At 39.9% G+C, this 18,070-nt stretch overlaps 1 protein-coding gene across 1 annotated transcript; it reads left to right on the top strand.

Moving 5' to 3' along the window:
* The first annotated feature begins 1,822 nt into the window (after nt 1–1,822).
* On the top strand, nt 1,823–17,931 carry ddx6 (DEAD (Asp-Glu-Ala-Asp) box helicase 6). Its single transcript, XM_083913473.1, has 14 exons — nt 1,823–1,942; nt 2,704–3,338; nt 3,459–3,522; nt 4,739–4,843; nt 7,415–7,544; nt 7,818–7,964; nt 8,801–8,895; nt 9,026–9,148; nt 9,270–9,398; nt 9,650–9,766; nt 10,262–10,325; nt 12,220–12,321; nt 12,432–12,611; nt 14,716–17,931. Exons 2-13 carry the CDS (start codon nt 3,145–3,147, stop codon nt 12,605–12,607), a joined length of 1,446 nt encoding a protein of 481 aa, XP_083769599.1. The 5' UTR covers nt 1,823–1,942; nt 2,704–3,144; the 3' UTR covers nt 12,608–12,611; nt 14,716–17,931.
* The last annotated feature ends 139 nt before the right edge of the window (nt 17,932–18,070 follow it).

Below are 18,070 nucleotides of genomic sequence, written 5' to 3'. Positions count from 1 at the left end.
TATGTCTTACCTGAAAAACTGTAAAGGTGTATTTTGCTTCCATGTAGGGAGATCTTCTTCACTTGAATGTATATCTTCACCGCCGTAGTGAAATGTGCATGCACTTCCTGTCAGTGCTGGTTCTTCTATATTTGCTTTGCCGATTTCTTTGTTGAGGGTGCATTTGGTAGATACCATACCTTCTATAGTAAGCATGGAATAGCAGTAGTGAAAGTAACCACACCTTAGAGTATATTCTAATGTTTTACATGCAAGAGGCAAACATACTGAACTAGTCAAATTTGAGTATTTTTGGCAACAACCACACACCCTCACAAATATTTCTGGAATAACAACACCCATCCATCCCCGAACAATAAGTATATGTTTGTTGTCAACATCATACCAGTGTTGTTGTCACTATCAGTTCTGTGTTTTGGATTGCAACATTTATCACAAAACATGGTGGAGGTAAAACATAACCTAATCTTATATTTACATTAAGTATCTCTAAGATAATTGTATGGCAGTGATTAGAGAAATGGGCTCAAAGGTTTGAGTTGCTGCTGGAGCTATAGATGGTTTCGCAGGATACATTCAGATGTGAAAACCACAGAAGCACTTGAGGATGGCCTTCAACCTTCAACTGCTCCAGTGGAGCTGCTCCATGGCCAGCAGATCAGACTGTTGTTGTACTGGGTAGATTGTAAATATGTGAGCGTGAATAGGGCGTTTTTGAACAAGAGAGTGCATTGTTGTCAGTGATATGGCCCTGGTTACGTTTTTTTTTTTTTTTTTTTTAAAGAGCTGCAAATAAAGTTAAAGGTTGAATATGGGGAAGGAGCAGAACACCGTCATCGAGGGTCTCTAGATCGAAGTCGCAACAACGCAAAATAAATCTAGCAGTCAAGTTGCCAGGTTGGTCAGACCCAGCCAAGTAGCCTACAGGAGGCCGGAGTCTGTTTGAACCCATCCTCTCTGGTAAATCACACAATAAAAACAAGTATTGCAGAGAAGTTTGACTGACAGTTGTCATTAGCTGTTACAGCTAAGTAAACATGAAAGTTAGCTAACTGATGAAAGGGAAACGTAGCCATTTGGGCGTGCGTTTTAATGCCGTTTCTCTCCTTTATCTCAGTCCATGGAGTGATTGCTTGACCTACATGCTGCACCCAACAACAGACAACCCTGGCAACCAGCAATGCCCAACGCTATTGGCTGCTATAATTAAAACAGAACGTAACAGAAAGTCATTGTCAAACATGTCAAAAAAATGTGAAATATTAATTCCGACTAAATATATATATTTTTATGGAAAAGCAATACTTTTATTCTGTACCCCTCAAAACGGTTGTAGGTGTATTATTATTTTTTGTTTAAATAAAGCTTTTAATAAAGATTCTACATATTCAACCTTTAAGTTAGAAGAGGATAAGGGCCACGCATGACAAATGTACCGGAGTAAAAAGTCACAACTCAAAAGTGTCCCTTCTCCTCCTCTGTAAGTAAATGTCATAGTGATTTTTCCCTTCAGTCACCTTGGTTCTTCACTTGTGGGCACAAGGGCTGCAGCGCCCCTCTCCCTCTGCGTTTGACCACAGGGTTTGACAGATAGTTCCATCATCTTTTACTCTCCACAGTCTAATTTGGTCAGAAACAGTATCATACAGTCTATGGACAGTACTAACAAAAAACAACTGCTCGATAGATGTAGTGGAGTGGATAGTTAGTATTTAGAGCATTTGATCAGGACACCCCAAAGGGTATAGCTGCTTGATTTGAAATGAAATCAGCTGATGCCTTGGATGGGGGCGGTTCCAATCATATGGCTCAAATACGAGTGGGAGCCATCTTGGACGGCTGGTTGACAGACTCTTTCGTAGTCAGCTAAAAAAAAAATTGAGTAGCTAACGTTACACCTTTCAAACACCGCATAGAGAACCCGTTATTGCAGTTATCCAAGGTAAATGCGTGTACATCTGAACTATTTGTCCTTCTGCGTAGCTATTCACTAGATAGCCCATTATGTCGCGTTGACTATAAAAAATGTTATGTTATCGGTGGCGAGTTTGTTAGCTTTGTAGCAGAGCTAGCACGGCTGTCGAGTCTGCTGAGCTAACATTAGGGTTAGTTGATGCTGGATATCCAGTTGTGCCTGTTAGCTAACAACGGAGAATGTGTCAGGTATGTTTGCACTGGAGTTATAAAATTCCGACTGGATTAAAAAAGAAAGTCTGACCTGGTATCGTAACTTTGCTTTCCGAACCAGCACAACATTAGCATGCAGCCAAAGCTTCATGCGCTAGTTAGTTAGCCGCGTCGAAGGCTGCAGAAGGGTAAGTGGTGACGCCGGTTCCCTCCTGGAGTTAACGTTAGTTCTATTAAACATGTCGAGTATTCGGATATGTATCCACGAGACTTCGAACACGGCAGCATTGAAGTAATTGTAAACATAGAATGACGTTACGGATGTGACTGACTTTAACTAAATCAACGCGGATTCCATACTGTTAGCCAGGGTTAACTGTTAGCTAAATAACATTACGACCCACTTTTGACGTTATGCCATCTACTGTCAGTTCTGGATCAGCTAAATATTGACTCCATAAGTCACCATGTTCTCCAAATACAGCACATTATGTTTTGCCACATGTCATCATTCAGTTGTTATGCCGTCTCTCTCGTTTTATGATGTTTTCTAACAAAGTGTGTCGTTCGTTTCAGTGTTGCAGAAACCAGAGAAGGACGCAGCGGCTCAGTGAAGCGACACAAGATGGCAAGCTAAGCAGTCTGCCAACACTTGAAAGCTAGCTAAGCCCTCCTGGTGTATGATTTTTTTTTTTGTGTTTCCCCCCATATAAAAATGGCAGATCACATCTATGAGAAGCCCTAATTTGCTAAAGAAATCAATGCTTAACAGTTCTCTTAAAAAAAAAAATTAGAAGAGGATTTTTTGTTTTTGACACCCGATGTCCCAGAAACGGCATTGTTGAGGAGGAACCTGCTGAGACAAAAACTTATTTGAACAATTTACATTTGCATAAGTATTAAAGTTTCAAGAGGGAAGGACAATCTTAAGTTTTGAGTGGTTCCGGCAGAGTGCACTCACTTCAGACTGTTGGAGATTTCATTGCTATTGAAACAGAAAAGTAAAGTTTAGTAAATATGAGTACCGCCAGGACAGAGAACCCAGTAATTTTGGGCTTGTCCAACCAGAATGGACAGCTCAGAGGCTCAGTGAAGCCTGCTGGAGCACCAGGTGGAGGTGGAGGAGGCCCTCAACAGCAGCTAAATCAGATGAAGGTCACAATCAACAATGGTAATGCCCAACTGGCCCTTACAACTAACGCCGTCATCAAGTAAGTTATTCAATACTAGACATATTAGACTTTGAATGTCATGAATTCTGCATATTGCCACAACTATTACTATCAGCTGTTTGTTATGCTTATTGCTTACAAGAACTTGACCCTCCACAGGCCTGGAGATGACTGGAAGAAAAATTTGAAAGTGCCCCCAAAAGACATGAGAATGAAAACTTCGGTGGGTACAAGATTGTTCTCCTTTGTTATTGGGCTGAAAGTCCTCCAATTTGGAAATAGAAATTTCAGATACCTGTTTTACTTGCTGGGACTTTAATGGAAACACATTTTAAAATTATTCAATAACAGTGACGTAACTAGCAAAAGGTCACACCAAAAGCGCAAGTTCTGTGATTTCTTTGGCCATCCAACCATGTTAGCAAATCTTGCTAATTGGCTATTTTTTATTAAGTGTATGAATTTATTGTGCATACAATTACCATAAAGAATTCATGAATGATAAAACTTTAGCTTAAGAAAAAGAGTGCCATGTAATATAGATGCATTGTAGGCTTGCTGCAGTAGTCGATTTTGACCAATTTACAGTGTTTGGGCATAGACCTATTACATCTCTTGCCAACTGACCCCACTGTTGTTTCACCTTTAAAAACAAATGTAAATAAATCCCATATTTTTTTAATTTTCACACATCACTGCAGATGTGTCTGCTCCTTGCAGGGGTTAGGTTTCCACCATCATAAACAAAACTGACAAGATGATGGCAGAGGATTTGGTGTCACACCAAAAAGCAAAAGTGAAGAGTCAGATAATTTATAGTGTAAATGATAATGCAATACATTATTTAACGATATAGTTTATAATATTTACTGGTGGAGAAAATGGACCAGTAGCTAGCCTGAACAGCCCTACTGGTTAAAGTCCTATTTATATACAGGCTATGGTTAACATGGGAGGCGGGAAGCTCTTCATGGTGCTTCCACCTCCTTTCTCAACTTGGCGGTTCCCAAATTGTGCTGCACAGCAAAAGCTAAACCAGAGAGGCCACATACAAACATAAGTTTCATTTCATTGAAATTGTTGCAATGATTCAAGTTCTCCTTTCATTGCTTCTAGTCAGGTTCAAAGAGAAACCTAATGCATCATGATGTTTCGTTTACCTTTTAGTATAGATTAGAGTTAAGTTTCTTTTCTATATTCTTTGTGTGGCTGATGAAGGATACTAAATGTTTGTTAATTTGAAGAAATGTGCTTATTTTCATTTGGAATTTCTGAAAACGATTGACACTTTAGTCTACATGCGTTACCCCTCTTTTTTTTCTTTTTTTATAACTTTGGACTCTTTCATTTTCATCAGGACATAATCCATTAGCTTAAGCCCATGATCTTTTTACATCTTGTTAACAAACTGCTAATTCATTTAGTTTTTGTGATTACAGGACGTGACTGCAACTAAAGGCAATGAATTTGAAGATTATTGCCTAAAGAGGGAGCTGCTCATGGGAATCTTTGAGATGGGCTGGGAAAAGCCATCTCCGATCCAGGTACTTTCAGACACAACTTGTTCCCTTTTGACAGCTGGACAAGAAGGTGTCTGTGCTTTAAGAAGTCCATGTTTTCACAGTTACAGAGTTGGGTGTATTTTAAAAATGCTGTCTGTCTTTCCAGTACCTTGACTTTTACATGTTACCAGAATTTTCTTTGTTACCTTTGCTAAATTGAAAATGAAATATTACATTTATTGGTCACACTCTGATTGTTTATAATGTTTTATTAAAGTATAGTGTACAGGGTTTTCATGTGATGCAGTTGTAATGTCTGCATCTAGTTCAACATTAATGCTTATGGGGGGATTTGTTTGAAATCTGGTTAAAGGTTAAAAATGGGAGAGGATTAGAACTGGGTTTGGTCCTAAGTCAGACTCTAGTGATGCAGCAAATGAGAAAGTGAGCTTTTACACTTAAAGTTAAACAATGTATGCCTATATTTGTTTTGTATAAGTGTCATCATTTACTATAAAAATATGTGGTACTGGAGACTAGAGATGTAACGATGCATCGTGACACAAATAATAATTTGAACAGATGCGTGACGATTCAAGAGAAGTAGTATACATTTACTTTTTTTTCTTTTTTATAAATAGATTATCTTAAAGAGAAATCACTGGTTGGTGATTCATGTGTTTAACGTCAGACGTCAAGTCACGTGACTTAGGTCACTGCGTAGGTACGCTACAGGGCAAAAAATGAGGCGATACATGGCGGCGGTAGGCAACACCTTTTGAAATAGAGGATGCACCTAGCGGTTTGAAATCACCTGTGTGGTGGCATTTTAGATCCCCCATATACACAAATACAACCGGTGGGAAATGGACTGACAAGACCAAAACAGCATGTAAATATTGCAAGAGACTGCTGACATATACCGTTGACACGAGCAGCATGAGGCAGCATATTAGCCGTCACCACAGTGAGAAGCAAAGTGATGTTACTCCACCTCCTGAGCAAAAATTGCAAAACTGGAACACTGGAGCCAAGATACTGCATCCAGTCGTGACAGCACTTCACTCAGGTGGTGGTGCCAAAACTCTACCAGGAGGTAAGAGTTCACGTGGTTAAGGTTCTCCGGAGGGCTGATTCTGTGTCTATCACAACCGATGTGTGGATATCTAGAGCCACGCAAAGTTATACCACTAGAGATTCTATGTTTTGATGTTGATATTTTGATGTGGGATTTGTTTTTATAAATTTAGTTATCCAAGTGAATAACTACTTCAGTTGCACACAAAAACAGTGTTTCTGTAAAGAAGATTTGATATTCTTTGTTCATTAAGATATGGAATTACACCAGTTAACTTGTGAGATTTGAAGATTTTTCATGTCATTTGTTGTTTAAGACCATTAAGTTGCAAGTAGTTGCAATAAAATAATTTTATTTGGTCACATTTTGTCTGTAGCTCATTTTGATAAAAAAACAATTTGTGAGAAAATCGTATCTGGAACCATATCGAATCGTGAGTTGAGGGCATCGTTACATCCCTACTGCAGACACCCATTATAGTGGGAACAAACACAGAAATGGATTTGAGTAACTTTGCCAGGTTCTAATACGTCTGTCAGATTTTGTCACTGCGATAGCATCCCAACCGTGCAAGATGGTCCCAAAACATTACAGGTGTGGTTCGAGTATGCACTCTCCATCTCAGCTATTTGACTGGCATGATGAAGTTTTGTACGTTCATGGTGACCAGACTATATGCTAATGCCTTTGACAATCCCCTGAGTTCTCCTCATCTGACCCATTCAGGGCGCACTCACACTGTCCATCCGTACCGTGCCCAAGCACGTTTCATGGCTAAAGTCTAGTTTGTTTGACCAGTGTGAGTGCAATGTCCACGGCCCGTTTGGGAGAGGTGGGCTTTTGTAAAGCACGTTTGCACATGTATGAGCGTGCACATGTGTACGAGCTTGCGCACGAGGCCTTCCCGCGTTCTGACGTCATTTTATGTGCGCCTGTTCGGACATAGAAAAAAGGACAGACCATGCGGGGACATTTAAAACAATGGCGGTGAAAGGTTCACGTTGGTGTGATGCGGAGGTGGACTGTTTACTGCAGATTTGGTCGATGAAAATATTCAAAAACCGTCGGACAAGTTGCACAAAAACTCTGAGGTCTATGGAAAGATTTGTAAACAAAGCGAAGCATCGCGATGACGTCAACCAATGCGTGTGACGTGTTACGAAGTGATGATGTATAGACAGGCAAGAAGCATTTGCGCGAGGCCCAGGTAGTGTGAGTACAAACGGGCCTTGCCCGCGGGGAGAGAGGGAGGGGGAGTCAAGTACCCTAAAGCAGGGGGCACGGTACGGACGGACAGTGGGATTGCGCGTTCAGATAGACCCTCAAACAGGATCAAACCTGCATTGCTGAGCGGCCTGAATCGGGTATTAATGGGCCAATGACCCGGGACTGTTGCTATTTACCTTCTCCTCCAGTCACTCCTTGACCATATTTTTTTAATTGAATGTTTGATTATATTTTGTTAGAACAGACATAATTTGGCATGTGACAAGTAGTATTGTGTATGAATCTGTAATCACTGCTTTTTTGCGCAGGAGGAAAGCATTCCCATTGCACTGTCAGGAAGGGATATCTTGGCCAGAGCCAAGAATGGCACGGGAAAGAGTGGAGCCTACCTCATTCCCTTACTTGAACGCATCGACCTGAAGAGGGACTGCATACAAGGTGAGAAAGCCCTCTTTCTCCCTCAATAATTGTCAGAAAGTTGACTCTTTCCTAATCCAATCCTTGACCCGGGTAAGGCCATTATCGGGTTACTGATGTGCAGGTAAACGCACCGACTGTGTGAAGTGTCCACTCAATTTACACCTAATGGTTGCGTCTTTATGGGTTTAACGGTTTGGAAAAGCTTTGTTCCAAAATTGTGAATTAATACTAAGCTGGCTCAGGTTTAATAAATGTGAGTGCTATCACAAGCATGCCTCTCTGTTTTTCCAGCTATGGTCATAGTGCCCACAAGAGAACTGGCTCTGCAAGTAAGCCAAATATGTATCCAGGTCAGCAAACACATGGGTGGAGTGAAGGTAATGGCAACCACAGGTGGAACCAACCTACGTGATGACATCATGAGACTTGACGAAACGGGTAAGCTTCACAATTTGCACACAGTGTCACGTTGATGTTGGGATATGTTAACGATTTGTCTCCATATCCTGTTTGACAAGCCCATCAATGTTTCTGGGTTGTTTTTGTTATTTCAGCCCAACCAAATTGATCCATTCTATTCAATATAATCATAAGATCAAATGAGGGCATTATCATTTCAAATGGAATTCCTGATTTATGTTTTTGGGCACTAAGGTATCCTAAAATTACATGCACACATTAGATATACTTTGAGATCCACATGATGGATGTCAGTCTGGAAAGGAGCTCTGTCCTCGTTTTTGGGGCTCTGTCCTCGTTTTTGGGATGTGTTAATTTCTTAACGTTGGTTCTTCAGAAACCAATAAGTGATCTCATGGCAACTGTCCATATTTTATAAGGTCTATGATCTAAGGCCATAATTAACTAACTGTTACTATGGACTATCAGGGAACTCTATTGTGAAATGGGTCCTAAAACTAGCTAATGTGTAACATTGCTTTTCTTTCACATGTCTCTGGTGGTTTTACAGTTACATTATTTGCAGGCAACGGGTAATGTTTGAAATATGACAGCCAATTAAAAGTGGCTGACTGAATATTTCCAGATAATTGGAGAGTTCCCCTGAAGTAGTAGATGAAGCTTTCTGTACTACAGTCATCCGTGGCTGAATATTGCCAGTACGATTATAAATGATCCTTTACATTTCATAATGCTACACTTAAGCATGCCATTTTAAAATCGTCAGGCACGTGATAACACTACAATTATTTAGTGTAGAGCCTGTGTATCTTATGTTTATTTTATTTTTACTGGTGTTTTTATTAATTTTACAGTGCATGTGATCATTGCCACTCCTGGGAGGATTTTAGACCTCATCAAGAAAGGAGTGGCCAAAGTCAATCAAGTCCAGATGGTCGTACTGGATGAAGTGAGTTAAATAGTTTTATTTTTTTATTCAGTTTGTCAAATTTCTGTCTTAGCCAGTGTGCCTTTCCATTTAAAGCAGCCACTTTAGACCACTCTCAATGTGCCTTTCCCCATGTCCCTGTGCTCAATAGGCTGATAAACTCCTGTCTCAGGATTTTGTGGTTATGATGGAGGAAATGCTGGGCTTCCTGCCCAAACAGAGGCAGATTCTGCTTTATTCTGCAACCTTCCCCCTCAGCGTGCAGAAGTTTATGGTACATATTTCTCATTTTTGATTTGAAGTACTTATAATTTCTTATTGCTGATGAACAGTCAGCCTTCATAATCTGTAGCCCAACCTGATTATAACAGCTCCTGTCTTTACCTGCTTTGTAGAATGCACACTTGCAGAAGCCCTATGAGATCAACCTGATGGAGGAGCTTACACTGAAGGGTGTGACTCAGTATTACGCTTATGTAACTGAAAGGCAAAAAGTCCACTGCCTTAACACCTTGTTCTCCAGGGTAAGTTTTGCCTTTCTGCACTTCATGATCCTGTCTTAATTAACTTCAGCCGTGTCATGAAAACCGCTGTAAAAGGCCAACTTGACTTCAGGCTTCTAATGCAAATCGCTGCTGTTATATTTTATTAACATTTTTGTTTTGCATTGGAAATGTTTATTAATGGATGCCTAAAACAAATGTCTGGAATCCTCATTATTCAAACTGATTCTGCTGGGATTTAATGCTGTTGGTGGTCTCTTGTTTGTTTTTAGCTTCAGATCAACCAGTCTATAATCTTCTGCAACTCCTCTCAGAGAGTGGAGCTCCTTGCCAAGAAGATCTCCCAGCTTGGTTATTCATGTTTCTACATTCATGCCAAGATGAGACAGGTCAGCACACAGTACTGCCTCAGAAATACCAGCTCTACCAGCTTTAGGACCAAAATACACACAGGTGGCAATGGATAAATGCCAGAACAGCTGCTACTTTTACTTTTGGTGTGCATTAAAGTAGCGCATCATTATATAGACATGCATGTACCTCTACTTTATGTGCTGTTACAGTTCATACCAGTGCTCTATTTCTGGAGTGTTGCCGTCACTGCCAGTTTTTTCCCCGTTGAGAAACAGTCCTGTTGAGACCTGGGTTACTGGACAACATGTACTACAGCTTTTGGACTGTGCCTTATTTGTCATCTACTGTTACATGTTGCTTTGAATACATTTAATGTATTCACAACAGTCTAGTTTTGCAACCAAGATTGTTATTTACCAAGGTTTAAAGATAATAATAGAACTTCACATGTTGCTTTTCTGCAGCAAAAAGTGTTGTACTGCAGAATCTACCAGATACGGTTTAAATGTCATCTTTTTTCTGCTATCCAGGAGCACCGCAACCGTGTGTTCCACGACTTCAGAAACGGTCTCTGCCGAAATCTTGTCTGCACTGGTAAGTGGCAGAGCCATGTGCATATTTGTATCTCTGCTAGATTTAGTAGAAGTAGAATTGTGAAAAAATCTAGGAATCAGCTATTGATTCAAGATGGTTTATTTGTTATATGCACAACAATTAGAGTAGCAGTCATTGGAAGTGAAATTCTTGCATCTCAGGCCCCTTCAACAATGCAATGTAAGAAAATATACAGGAGAAACTCGAGTAAAGAGAGCAACCTGAGACCTAAATAAACCCAAAGTAGTGCAAACACAGTGCAAATTAAAATCTAAGTGAAGAGAAAGGTGTAACATGAAGTAGAATAAAATTAAACAGAAACAAAATAGAATACTGGACATGAAATTATAAACATTACTCTAGATGAAATAGAATACTGTACATGGAATATAAGAATGTGTGTGTTGTTCAGCAGTCTACTGATATGTAAGACTGCACATCACCACTGGACTTGATCTATTTCAGCTTGGGCCATCTTTTTTTTTTTTTGGTGATGCACACTACTCAGATTTTGAAACTTCACCACTGAGCTTCTAGTTTAAATGATTTGAATATGAACTCTGCTTTCCTCTGATTTTTCAAAGCATGTCCAATCAGATTACAGCTAACCTAGATTCTGAAACAGTGAGTTTCTATAAATGTAAAATTTGTCTAGTTTGAAGTGCATGGATTTCTGTTGTTTTTAAAGTTATGTGATGATTGCACAGCAGTGAGTGCAGCTCATGTGTAAAGCCCAGTTCAGACCAAAGATTCGCAACAAGAGGAGTTGAAACTTGGTACTACTTGCAACGTGCAGAAACCTGTCAGTTCACCCCGGTGAGGGAGGCGAGACGGTGTATTGTCTCCATAGCAACACCTCTATACTTCTGTTCTAACCTCAGACCTTTCAGGCTTTTTGGATATAATTCTTAGCATTATAAAATATAAATGAGGACAGAGATTATGAGAAACTTGCTACAGCTGCATTTCTAGTTTCTAAATACTGTTTTTCACTGCTTTGTTCTGGATTACGGCGCCTCCGTCCCAAACGGCCATTTCAACAAGCTGACGGTTTGTAAGTGACTTGACCAGCGGACTTTGCTAAGACTCAATTGGCTGTTGCAACAGGTGACATGTATTACGTTCTAAAACCAGCTTCTGGCGGTTCGACAAGCTGAATCGCAGGCGACATCAGCCAGTTTGAGTCCAGACGAGAAGGGTCAGTTCACACCGCAGCAACTTTCACCTGCAACGTTCTTAAACCGTTTCGTCACGTTGCGACTTCAGAAGTCATCCAAGTGGTCAGTCTTTGTCTACTCTCAGAACTTGAGAGCCTTTACAAACACTGATATTTGTTAAAGCTTTTGCACAGAGAAAGACACTGAGGTAGTAGCATGACATGCAGATAGAATGACAATGCACTGGTTGTCATAAATCCTTTTCACTGGAATAACCCACCTGATCATGGAACAGTGGAAACATTTTGTCCAGTCTGAGCACACTGCTTAACAGGGAGACAGTTTGACCACAATGAGCTCATATTGCCTTTGGCAATACATGGAACAGTTTTGTTTAAATTGTGCTGTTGGTTTTGGTAAAAGGAGGGTTTTGCTACTATTATAGCATTGTGAAAGTCTAAAGAGAATGAAAGTGGGACTCGTACTACTGCATAACTGTGACACATGCACATAAATACTTTCATGGTGCCATGTTTAGACTCTACTTGCAACACATGGGTCTTTTTTTCTTTTTTTTCAAACAGAACTCTTTTTTTACATCTTTTTTATTTTCGGTTCTTAGTGACTTATGGGTTGAAATAAATTACTTGTCTTAAAATTCTTACTGTGCCAATACCTACTTTTTGGTCGAGATGTATATGTTAAAGGTTTGATTTTTGTGTTATGTTTCAATCTAGACCTCTTCACAAGAGGAATTGACATTCAAGCTGTGAATGTTGTGATCAATTTTGACTTTCCCAAGCTGGGAGAAACGTACCTTCATCGCATTGGGAGATCTGGTAAGAAATGTTTTTCACTTGTGCAGCCTCTTGTCTTGTACAAAGATTTATTTTGGGTTGCTAATGATAATAAAAGTAATGACTGAAACCCTGACATTCTAAATATCCAGGCCGCTTTGGACACTTGGGTCTAGCCATCAACCTCATCACTTACGATGATCGCTTCAACCTGAAAGGGATCGAGGAACAGCTTGGAACAGAGATCAAGCCCATCCCTGGCATCATTGACAAGAGCCTATATGTGGCAGAGTACCACAGTGAGAGTGGCGAAGAAGTCAAGCCATGAGCCAGTGAGTACAGAGACGATGACAACCACTAATAGTTACTTTTTCAAGATCCTTCCAGGATAATTTATCTGTGTTTTCTGTGTTCCCATTTTGTCTTTTTTGAAGTCAATGCAACCATGTTAAAACACAGGCCAGGATAAGAGGTTTTTTATAATTAGGCTGATTAATGGCAGACATTACATTTTACTGTGCTAGTGCTCTGCTTTTAGACCTGCTGGGTCATTGGTATAACTTACTGGCACACCTAAAGGTAACTTGGCTATTGTGATGCATTTCCACTGCATTGTACAGCATGGCTCAACTTGACTTTTTTGGGGGGTTTCTATTAGTTGTGGATAATATTTGTTACTCTTCGGTACCACCTTCGCTGAGGTTTCGATACTAGAAGTAAAGTTAAGACTACTAACAGTCACGTTGTTTTCTGGCGATTTAATGAAGAAACACTGTCTCCCCGTAATAACGCGCAGAGTGACTTCGGCTCACTTCACCTTCACACACCCCTCAGTGCGTGATTTATGACCGCGAGATAAACAACGGAGCAAAATTTGAAATGTTTTCATAGCCCTAGTGACAACAATTATTCTTTTATTCACTCACCCTGGATCTTTTAACATGGCAGCCCACAAAATGACATCCTACATTAAGCCGTACACTACACCGTGCAATTCAAGTGCAGGGATTGTTGCCACTAAGGATCCAGTGAGTGTCTTGAAGATGTCACTGCAGTTTCATGCTGAGAATCCCACCTACACTCGTGGGAACTAACTTCACAATGGAAAAGGAAATGGAGAAAAGCACCTGGTTCCAAAAGTGAGTTGAGTCAAGCTGAACCATGCAGTGGAAATAAGGCATTACTGTCATTACCTTGATGGTGCGTTTCCTAAAAATGTCCCCTGTGAATGAGGTAATTTACCTTTTTTAAACATGACTGAAGACGTAGGAAAACGACTGTCCTTTCTTAACGCAATTGATAGTCCTGTGACAGACTGCTGTTTTTCTACTCTATAGATTGCATTAAAGCCCCATGTAACACAGGATGTCCTTGAGCCAGACATTCAATCTCTAGCAGCTGTAGGAGGGAATTCTGTTTATAAAAATCAAAAGTAAATCCAGGGATGTCATGATCAAGGTTAAAATATAATATTGTCTGTTGATACTTACATTAATAAACATCCCCTGAAATATATCAGTGATAAACCGATGCATATTTGCATTTTTTACATGCATCGGCCAATGTGGGCTGCTACGTTCGCCGGTAGTCTTTTTCCGGCATTATTTACAGACGGACGTCCACAGGCAACTCTATGTTGGTGGAGACAGCTTTTTTTAAGTTCAATAAATGTTACTTTAAAAAAAAAAAAAATTTAGACTCTTAACAATTGTTATCATCATTGTCTTATTTTTATGACGTAAATTGAGGGAGCAAAAGTAGTATTGGCTCCAAATATCGGCCCAAGGAAATTGGCGGTTCATCAGCTAAGGCTGATGAAAAAAAGAAAATTTCCATCGGCCCTAAAGTCTGTTAACTAAATCTGTTTAGTTTAATCACTGAAGGCCCATATTCAAAACCTATTAAGTTTATAAGCTTAATTATATGAACAGTTGACTGGAGAATACAACTCCTGAAATTGACATGACCACAATAGATCAGGGGTGGAGAACAGGGCCACTGTCCTGCATGTTTTTAAGTTTCTCCCTCCCCCCCACACCTGAGTCTAAAGATTATTAAACCACCAACAAGCTTCAGCTGCTTGATAACGAGCAGAGCATTAGAATCAGGTGTGTTAGAGCAGAGAGAACCCTAAAACATGCAGGACAGTGGCCCTGTTCCCCACCCCTGAGCTAATCATTTTCAGCCACATTCTCTGGAGTTTTGGGAACTACATGTGTATTGTTGGACTGATTAGGCTGCAAGTAATCTATAAAGGGAAACAAGACAATGTGTAAATTATTTTGTTTATACACTTGTGCATAATATAATCATTCAAACACTTAAATATAGACCATTCTGTAATAATAATAATTAGGGGTACTAATGTAGATTGGTTACATTGACCATATTTTATTCAAGTAACTTTATTTCACTCTTCTCTCCCTCTCTCTCCAGATCAGTCCATCCTCCATTCCCCTTTGTATCTTTTTTTTCATCACCCCCCACCCCTGTCTTGGAGTCCTTGTTTCTTTTTTTTAAATGTACAGTCTTGTCTGTCTTCCTTTTTTGGATGCCACCATAAGGAATGTGTATTTTGATGGACGCGTTTGGGAAGAACTCATTTGCCTTTTTATAGGGCTCAGTGCTGCACCACCACACCATTGAAGACCTAAGCACCAGGAGGAAAGCATGGGACCAAGTCTAAAATGCATCAATGCACATTGTGAAGATTCATATCCACAAATGACACAAAGCCAGCATCAACAGATCGTTCTAGGACACCCTCCATTCTCCATGTTTTATTTTGAAAGATTTAACCAATTTGTATCAAGTGCCTTAACAAGCAGTTCAACTCGTTCTAAAGTAATAACCCTTCATTTCCTGTCACCTCGCTCACTTCATACCACACACTCGCATTCACCTTAAATTTGTTACACTATATTTTAATGTCCGACCACATGGGTGAATTCATTAGTCTTTGGTTGGCTCATCGGTTTGCAAGGAACGGAGAGAATTCGGAGGGATGCTGGTCTGAATTACCTTTTTTGCTGGCTTAGCTGCACTTGAGTCTGGCTGATGAGTGAGGACAAACTTGGATGTTCCATGGACAGTGTTGCTGGGATTTTTTTTTCCAAGAGACAGCCAGACTGTCCAGTTGCTTGTGAAGGAGCTCATGCTTCTAAAAGACCCTGATCCTTTCCTCTGTCTTCAGCATCAGAACACTAAAAATGAATATGCAGCCTCTCAACACCATGAGTCGTGAGGATTCCTGTTTCGGTGGAGTTTAATTGTAGGGAAGGCTTTTTTCTTTCTTTCTTTCCTGTGTTTCACCTTTCTATGGATGGCCATACTTTAATTCTAAGAGACGTGCAGCCGACATGTGGGGTGCACCTTACAACTTGTGTATATATCTTCATTTTAAGATCGTTTTAAACGAGTTCAAAAGGCTGGCCGACAAACTGAAAAGCTCCCCCCCCCCCCCTTCTCTCTTGTTAGCACTGGAGATCGTTTTCCTTAACTGCCAGTTTGTTTGATCTGCAATATTGGCCTGTGAATTTATTTATAATTTTAGAAATTGCAGAATTTATTACAATCTAAAACATTTAAATGACCTTGTGCATGAAATGTTTTTGGAGGCAGAGTTCGTCACTAATCTTTTAGCCCCTCCAAATTTAATGGCGAGTGCAATTAAAACTGCGGCACTAAAACTGCGATTGTTTAAATAGCCGCCCTTATTCTCCTGCTAACAGTGTTAACAAGTGTTAAGTCTAGACAGATGGCTTTGTTAAGCTTGTGCATTTGAGTAATGAATTCTTTGTCACCAGCCTTAACTTGTGAAAGTGACTCTTAAGACACACTCTTAAAGCTCACCAGTTATAGTGAGTGTTATATTTGGAAGAGAAAATAATATTCTATCATGTAGTAGTACTACTTGCTGCAGGGCAGCTGAATTGGCAGAGAATTTGTTTTCTGGGGGAGGTATTGGCTGTTACGTTGATCTATGTGCTATTTAAGCACAGCTACTTCACAAATGCTGAGTAGAAAGCTGTGGATTTATTTTTCCCCTTTTTGAAGAGTGCTGGCCAAATGCATCAAAATGAACAATCTGGCCTAAAATGTAGCAGGAATTAATTCTCTGTGCATTGCAAGTTAGCTGGCTTTGATTCAAACCAGCTAATAAAAGATTCCTCATTTAAAAACGACCTGAGCAGGTTGGGCTGCACTTAACGCACAGAGATGGGTTCAGGCAATAACACTGACGGCACTGCTTTTTGTACACCCATGATGCCCAAATGGGAGAAAAAGTGTGATGCGGAACATCAAAAACAAAATACAAAATTGGCACCGAGGAGGAATGGGCATGTAGGATACACATTTCTATTAAGTTGGACTGATTGCTTAAAAAATAATAACTTGAGCACCTCAGATAGCTGAGGTTATGGCTTATTTCTCTGCCCTGTATTGCTTTGATATTTTGGGTTTGGGTTACAGTTGCTTTTTGCATTTTTATGCAACATGACAACCACATTTTGCATGAAGGTCCTCCTTACCTTGTTAGTTAAGCAGAAACCTTTTTGCAAATGAGGTTCCCTTTGTCACGGTGAGATGCTCTCTTGACTGTTCTGATCAATGAGGAGGAGTATTGGACATTTAATTTAAGCTCTTTTAAAAATATGACTGTGACAATGTTGATCAATTTAAACTTACCATTTTATTCTCATTGGTCAGGACTGTTCTCCCTGTTTTCTCAACTTAATTGTTCCCCAGAATACTTGCATATCTAATTTGGCTGTATTAGCTTAAGGTTTGGGTGGGAGGGCTGTATTTGTTAAATAAAATGTTCCAATTAAATGAAACATTAGTTGAGTGAACAGGGATCTAATTATACAGGCACTTGGCAGCCGCCTGTCTCTTGTCAGCCCACTGGCAGTAATCTTCCCAGCAAACGCTTTGAGCGCTAAAACTGACAATCCTTCAAGAGTAAGTGCGACGCTTCCTTTTGATGGAATGCTGCTTTACTGCCAGTGGCTGCCATTTTGAGAACCTTAAAGACTGAGACAAGAGCATCTTGCCCCAGATTGGGTAACTAAATTGGATAACTAACTAAATTGTCTCATTTTTTAAGGTCTTTTTTTTTTCTTAAATTGGGGGGTAAATTAGTGCTCTTGCTGCCCTGATGCACAGGTTCATCCTCCCGACAGTTCTGAAACATTTACACAACACACACAACTTTTGTGTCCAATCTGGCCGTCCTATCACCTGTCGAGGAGGATGTTCTTTAGGGGTTTCTTTCAAAACTGATGCATCAGTAATCTAAATTGGGGAGGAGCCTTTGGGCATCAAAAAACAATGATTTGATCTAAAGATCCAAACTTGTGGAAACGGGTATTAAAAAAAGTCTAAAACAGTTGCCCTTAAATTTGGATGAATTTTTTTTTCTCAAATGAACATTCAAGCGGAGTAAAGTATTTTAAGTATCCAAATTTAAGTGAAGAATTTAAAGCCTGAGTTCACTTTTTTTTTTCTATTTGATGAAAATTTGGTCGTTATTTAATTGGCGGATTTTCTTCAGTGAAGCTAATTTTACAATGGACTTGCGCCTAAAGTATATCATGAATATTATTGGATACGATTGAAAGTTTTGTTCAAAATAAAGCTCACTGAAATTTATTGTGTTTTTGTTTTCCTTGGCAACCATTGCAGTGTGCTGTTAAACTGCTCTTTCAAAGCTAGGTGTCAGTGTGTTCCCGTAGTGCTCTTCAGATGGTTTAATATAAACTCTGACCTGGAAGAAGTTCTCAGACCGCTG

The sequence above is a fragment of the Echiichthys vipera genome (assembly GCF_963691815.1).
Source record: "Echiichthys vipera genome assembly, chromosome: 5".
In the NCBI taxonomy this organism is placed as follows: Eukaryota; Metazoa; Chordata; class Actinopteri; order Perciformes; family Trachinidae; genus Echiichthys; species Echiichthys vipera.
This window is presented reverse-complemented; position numbering and strand designations above follow the sequence as displayed.